At 57.8% G+C, this 5,577-nt stretch overlaps 1 protein-coding gene across 1 annotated transcript; it reads right to left on the bottom strand.

Moving 5' to 3' along the window:
• Positions 1-2,085: 2,085 nt before the first annotated feature.
• On the bottom strand, positions 2,086-5,343 carry LOC125345215 (elongin-A3-like). The gene is made up of 5 exons (XM_048337433.1): positions 4,927-5,343; positions 4,735-4,833; positions 4,327-4,491; positions 2,996-3,195; positions 2,086-2,740 (listed from the first exon to the last, which is right to left on the bottom strand). Exons 1-5 carry the CDS (start codon positions 5,341-5,343, stop codon positions 2,086-2,088), a joined length of 1,536 nt encoding a protein of 511 aa, XP_048193390.1.
• Between the last annotated feature and the right edge of the window lie 234 nt (positions 5,344-5,577).

Below are 5,577 nucleotides of genomic sequence, written 5' to 3'. Positions count from 1 at the left end.
ATTCATATAAGACTACTGTCGACATATGGTCTAATATCGACATTACATTTAAAGCCCTAGGCAAATTTTCTTGGGCATGGCCACGTGGCTACTGTATATGTTCTTGGTACATTGTATATCGTATATATGTCTACTTGACCTAGAGGAGGGATAGAAAAACAGGGTGTAAGATATCACAAGAAATGTACACACTGCCCTACTATGTAACTGTACTCTTTTTGCACAACACCTTGTCAAAAAAATTGTGTTCAATTAATAAATAAATTAAATTTAAAAAAAAAAGGAAACGAGGGAACCTTTCACCAGAAAAAAAGTTCTCAGTCCAATTCCCTATAAGAAAATGTATTCAGATAACAGCCATAGAAGCAGGGCCATAGGTTCTGTTGGTTACATAGGTACGTACGTTAGTCAAAACACCTACAACCGAACAATTATACTATAAAATTTAATTGTCTTGTAACTCATGAGAACCCCGAATTTTCAAAAGATTAAAAACTCAGTGCCTTCTCATACTTGGATAACAATTAACCCCTGCCCAGTTTGACTCTTGAAAAAACATGCATTCTAAAGCAACACCCAAAACAGGAGGAAAAGAGAACTATTATCCCACCAGTGTTTTCTTTAGCTTCAATACCATCAGCATTCTTTTATCTACTCCAGACAGAAGCAGAAGTGCACCTACACTGAACCACAAATGGACTGCAGTGAATAATACACCATTTAGAGGGGATGAGAGGAACAGCATTGTGTGCTACGCGTACTCCCTGCAAGTACACAATAGGGTGTGTATGCAGGTCATAGATGAGGCCTGGTATTTATTGTTTTTATCATGAATGTGGAAGTGAAATTCCAAGGTAATGTCCAGTTTTCTTTTTCCTACAGGTAGACAAACTGATTGAGAATAAGATGAAGAGAAGATTTGGCATTTCTCGGGGAAATTCCAAAGGTATTCCGAAGGTGAACTGAGATCTAGGGTGATGCAAAGACATAATACTAAACACATGAAGGTCCAAAGAAGGCTCAGAAGACTGACAGCAAAGGAAGAAAATATAACACTGTTGGCAGACTTGAGACAAGACTATTGGGGTAATTATCACAGAACTAATAAAGCGATGATGATATTAATAACAGAAATACCTGCACAGTGTGAAAATATCAGCCTAGTAACCCACTGAATTCATAAGAGAAGCCAAGGGAAGGAAATAAGAAGTAGCACGTGTGGAAATGTCTTAAGAAACCAAAACTAGAAAAGTTATCAAAACAGTGAGTAGAGTTGGGTAGATGAAGGGCTTACAATTGAGTGGAAAGTGAGCTCTCAGAAAGGTTGCTATGGAGAGGCTACTTGGCAGAATTTCCCTGAACCAAGGTGGAAGGTCTAGATATTAAACAGCCCCAGTGAAGAATTGCTTGAGCCAGGGTATCCGCGGGTAGGTCGGATGGGGCTTGAGCCAAAGAACCTGGGGTCTCTTTCTTTAGGAGGCTGAGCCCACAGGTGTGGCCCATCAACAATGATCTCCTCCTCCCCCTCCTGTGGCCCCTCCCCCCAGATAGGGTGTGTTCCGGTGCAGGCTGGTTCTTTCCCATGTCCTTTTTCACTGGAGAAGAGTTGGCACATACCGGCTTGGGTCATTGTTTAGGGAGTCGCTGATCTCCGATGCACCAGTTCAGCTGATGGCAGTGCTCTGTATTTTGTCAAGATAAATACATGAAATGTGTGTGTGTGTGTAACCATATATGTGTGTGTGTTTATAGTCATAAACATATGCGTACTTATATTTATGTACGCACATATTCCTGTATATTTACCCTTCTGCAGCCCTGCCTGACAATTTATCTAACATCCAAGTCTATAGATTGTTATTGAAGAGAAAAATGCCCCTTCATCAGAGTAGTGCATTTAGTAACGGAGATAGCATTGTAAATGCCATCCAAGTGGAGCTCAGTATGGAGGGGCACTCATGCGTTGTTAGGCCCCCGGGGGGAAGGTTAGAGTGGACTCAATGTGAGCCTGTGTCCCCCAGAGGCCCTGGAGAGCCGGCGGGCGGGGTCCCTGGGACAGCCCACCGGTGCTGCAGGCCTCTGGGGTCACCGCCCCGGGACCCTGCTCTTGCATCTCAGGTAATCGCGGAGGGTGTTGGCCATGAGCCGGGCAGTTCTCTTAGCAGGGGGCTTTCCGGTGCTGACCACGGGCCTGAGGGCCGCCATTGTGGGGCCGGAGGGGGCGCAGGCTGCTGTCTGGCTTTGGGGATGAAACCTTCCGTCCCCACCTCCAGCAGCTCCGCCAGCACCCGCAGCCCCAGCCGCCAAGGCACCCAGTCTTCCTCCTCCCCCAGCTCGGTTTCCTTGCTGGGCGCCTCCTTGGTGCGGGGCTGGCCCTGTGCTGCAGGCCCGGGGTTGGGCACCGCGGCGAGGGCGCTTCTGGGGAAGCGGGTGCAGGAGCATCTGTGCCCTGCGTCCCCCGCTCTCCTGGGCCTGGGCAGCCCGGATCCTGGCGCTCACGGCCTGCAGACGCTGCTCCTGCTCCTGGTGCAGCCGCACGAAAAGCTCCTGCCAGGACTCGCCCGGGGCGGGGGTGGCCTCCTTAAACTCCTTTCTGCAGCGGACTTGCCACAGCCTGTCTGTGCCGCCGGGTGCCATGGTCCTGCTGTGACCGTTGCCGGGACTGGGGTGCTGAGCTGCGGGACGAGGCTCGGGCACGAGCTCGAACAGAACGCGGGGTGTCCGGGCACCACCGGCGGCACTGTGCGAGGGAAGCGCGCAGACCTCCTGGGCAGTGGAGGGAAGAAGCGGGAGGGGCCTGGGTCCCGAGTACACCGGGGTCTTCAGGGCCACTCTGTGGAAAGGGAAGGCTGCCCCTTCCTCTTCCTCCTCCTCTTCACCTTGCTCTTCCTCCTCATCTTCTCCTTCCCCTCTCGGCTCTCCCCAGGACGCAGAGGGCCCATGCGGAGGGAGTGGAAAAAGGGAAATCCGCCCCTGTCCGGGCAGCACACCTGACTCGACTGGCCCCCCGGGGAAATCCGGTGGTTCGCCCTCGGGGGGCACCGTTGGCTCCTCTCGGGCGGGATCAGGAGCTTCAACAAGAACCAGCTTGCCCGCCTGGTCTCCCTTGACCTCGCTACTCGTCGGGACCCTCTCTGGGGATTCCAGAACCACCCCTGCCTCCTTCATCAGCTCTTCCCACTCAGCCCACTCCGACTGCATGGGGCCATCCTGCCTGGGCTCCTGAGCGCCATCCCGCTTGGGGTCCTGCCCCAGGAGCGCCGGCACCAGCCCTGGGTGGCGGCCCAGCAGAGCCACGGCTTCCCAGCGCAGGTCCAGCTCCTTGGCCAAGCTGCCCACCCGCTGGTGCTCCCTAAGCCCCTGAACCGTGCTCCTCACTCCCGTGGCCTCCAGGATCTCCGGCATGAAGGGTAGGATGGAGAGCAGCCTCAGAGTCTTCCGGATCTCCTCCGTGTCCCTGCTGCGGGCCAGGTGCTCCTGGAGCTGCCTCGCAGCTCCCCAAGCCCCCTCCACAAACCGGGTTCCGGGGCCACAGGGCTCCTTGGCCCTGCTCTGAGAGGAAGGATCCGCACCTGCCAAGCTCCACCTCTTCCGCTTCTGCTTCCGTTCCCTGGGTTCCTGAACTTCCTCAGTGGGTGCTGGAGCGCCATCCCGCCCCTGGGCCTGGCCCATCAGCTCTGTCCAGAGTGCTGAGTTTCCACCCAGGGGAGCCAAGCTCTTCCAGCGCTTCGCCATCTCCTTGGCCAAACTGCCCACCTGCGGGTGTGCTCTGTACGCCTTCACTGTCCTTCTGACTCCCGTGGCGGCGAGGATCTCTGCCGTGATGGGCAGGACAGACAGCAGCATCAAGGACTTAAAGAGTTCCTCCTCTTCAGTGCTGGAGGCCAGGTGCTCCTGGAGCTGCCCCACGGCCCCCCACACCCACTCGTCCACCTGTGTGATGATGCCACACTGGACCACGTGTGGAGAGATGCAGGGACCACTCACCTGGGTTCCTGGATCCAATGGCTCATGAGTCCCGCAGTGAGAGAAAGCATCCGGCTCATCCTCTTCCTCTTCTCCTTCCTTCTCCTCCTCTCTTTCCCCGTCCCCCTCATCCTTTCTCTTCCTCTCCTTTTCTGCCTCCCTCTCTCCCTCTCTAGGGCCATCCTGCCTGGGCTCCCGAGCGCCATCCCGCTTGGGGACCTGCCCCAGGAGCGCCGGCACCAGCTCTGGGTGGCAGCTCAGCAGAGCCACGGTCTCCCAGCGCAGGTCCAGCTCCTTGGCCAAGCTGCCCACCAACTGGTGCTCCCTAAGCCCCTGAACCGTGCTCCTCACTCCCGTGGCCTCCAGGATCTCCGGCATGAAGGGCAGGACGGAGAGCAGCCTCAAGGTCTTCCGGATCTCCTCCGTGTCCGTGCTACGGGCCAGGCGCTCCTGGAGCTGCCGCGCGGCTCCCCAAGCCCCCTCCGCTGCCTGGTATCCTGGGCCCCGAGGCTCCTCGGCCCTGCTCTGAGAAGAAGGATCCGCACCTGCCAAGCTCCACCTCTTCCGCTTCTGCTTCCATTCCCGTGATTCCAGAACTTCCTGGGAGGGCGCTGGGGCCCCATCCCGCTCAGGGCCCCGGCCCATCAGCTCTACCTCGAGCGCTGGGTTTCCGCCCAGGAGAGCCATGGTCTTCCAGCGATTCGCCATCTCCTTGGCCAAACTGCCCACCTGCGGGTGTGCTCTGTACGCCTTCACTGTCCTTCTCACTCCCGTGGCGGCCAGGATCTCCGCCGTGATGGGCAGGACGGACAGCAGCCTCAGGATCTTGCGCAGTGCGTCCCCTTCGGTGCTGGAGGCCAGGCGCTCCTGGAGCTGCCCCACGGCCCCCCACACCCACTCCGCCGTCTGGGTCCCGACGCCACCCAGGTCCAGGTCTGCACACAGGCCCGGGCCGCTCACCTGGCTTCCCGCCTGCAGTGGGTCCCTTGCCCCACTGGGACAGCACTGATCCGCGGTGGATGCCTTCCCCATCTCCCGCTCCTGCGCCCCGTTCCTCTCCCCCTGCCCCAGATCCTCCCCCGTGGGCTCCGGAGCTACCGCCCGCTCCGGGACCTGGCTGCGAGCCTCTGACGCGTTGCTCGGCACAGCCAAGATCTCCCAGCGCTCGGCCAGCTCCTTGGCCACACTGCCCACCTGCTGGTGCTTGCTCAAGGCCTCCAGCGTCCCCCTGACACCCGTGGCCGCCAGGATCTCCGGCGTCATGGGCAGGCGGGAGAGCAGCCTCAAGGAGCGGCGGAGCTCATCCGCGTCTGTGCTGGAACCAAGGCGCTGCTGGAGCTGCCGCACGGCCCCGCACACCCACTCGGCCGCACCCATCCCGATGCCCACACCGTCCACGTCCGCAGAGATGCGCGGGCCGCTCACCTGGCTTCCTGGGTGCTGTAGGTCACTCGCCGTGCTCTGGGCACTCCTCCTCTGGTTGGTCGGTCGGTCGGTTGATCGGTCGGTTGGTCTGTTGCTACTGCGAGGCTGGCCTCCGCTTCCTCCTCTTCTTCTGCTTCCTTCCGTGGTCGCCTTCCAAAGCAATCCGGCCGGCCAGCTTCCCGCCTT

This window comes from Perognathus longimembris, unplaced genomic scaffold (assembly GCF_023159225.1).
Source record: "Perognathus longimembris pacificus isolate PPM17 unplaced genomic scaffold, ASM2315922v1 HiC_scaffold_54, whole genome shotgun sequence".
Lineage (NCBI taxonomy): Eukaryota > Metazoa > Chordata > Mammalia > Rodentia > Heteromyidae > Perognathus > Perognathus longimembris.
Note: the sequence above shows the minus strand (reverse complement) of the source record. Positions and strands in the feature narration are given on the sequence as shown.

Excerpts from the sequence above, each read along its gene's own strand:
- LOC125345215 (XM_048337433.1), bottom strand. The coding sequence starts at position 5,343 with ATGGGTGCGGCCGAGTGGGTGTGCGGGGCCGTGCGGCAGCTCCAGCAG. Across the intron at positions 4,834-4,926 it reads CACTGCAGGCGGGAAGCCAG|GAGCGCCTGGCCTCCAGCAC; the intron begins GTGAGCGGCCCG and ends GGGCAGCTCCAG. Across the intron at positions 2,741-2,995 it reads TTCCCCGGGGGGCCAGTCGA|TGCCGCCGGTGGTGCCCGGA; the intron begins GTCAGGTGTGCT and ends TCCCTCGCACAG.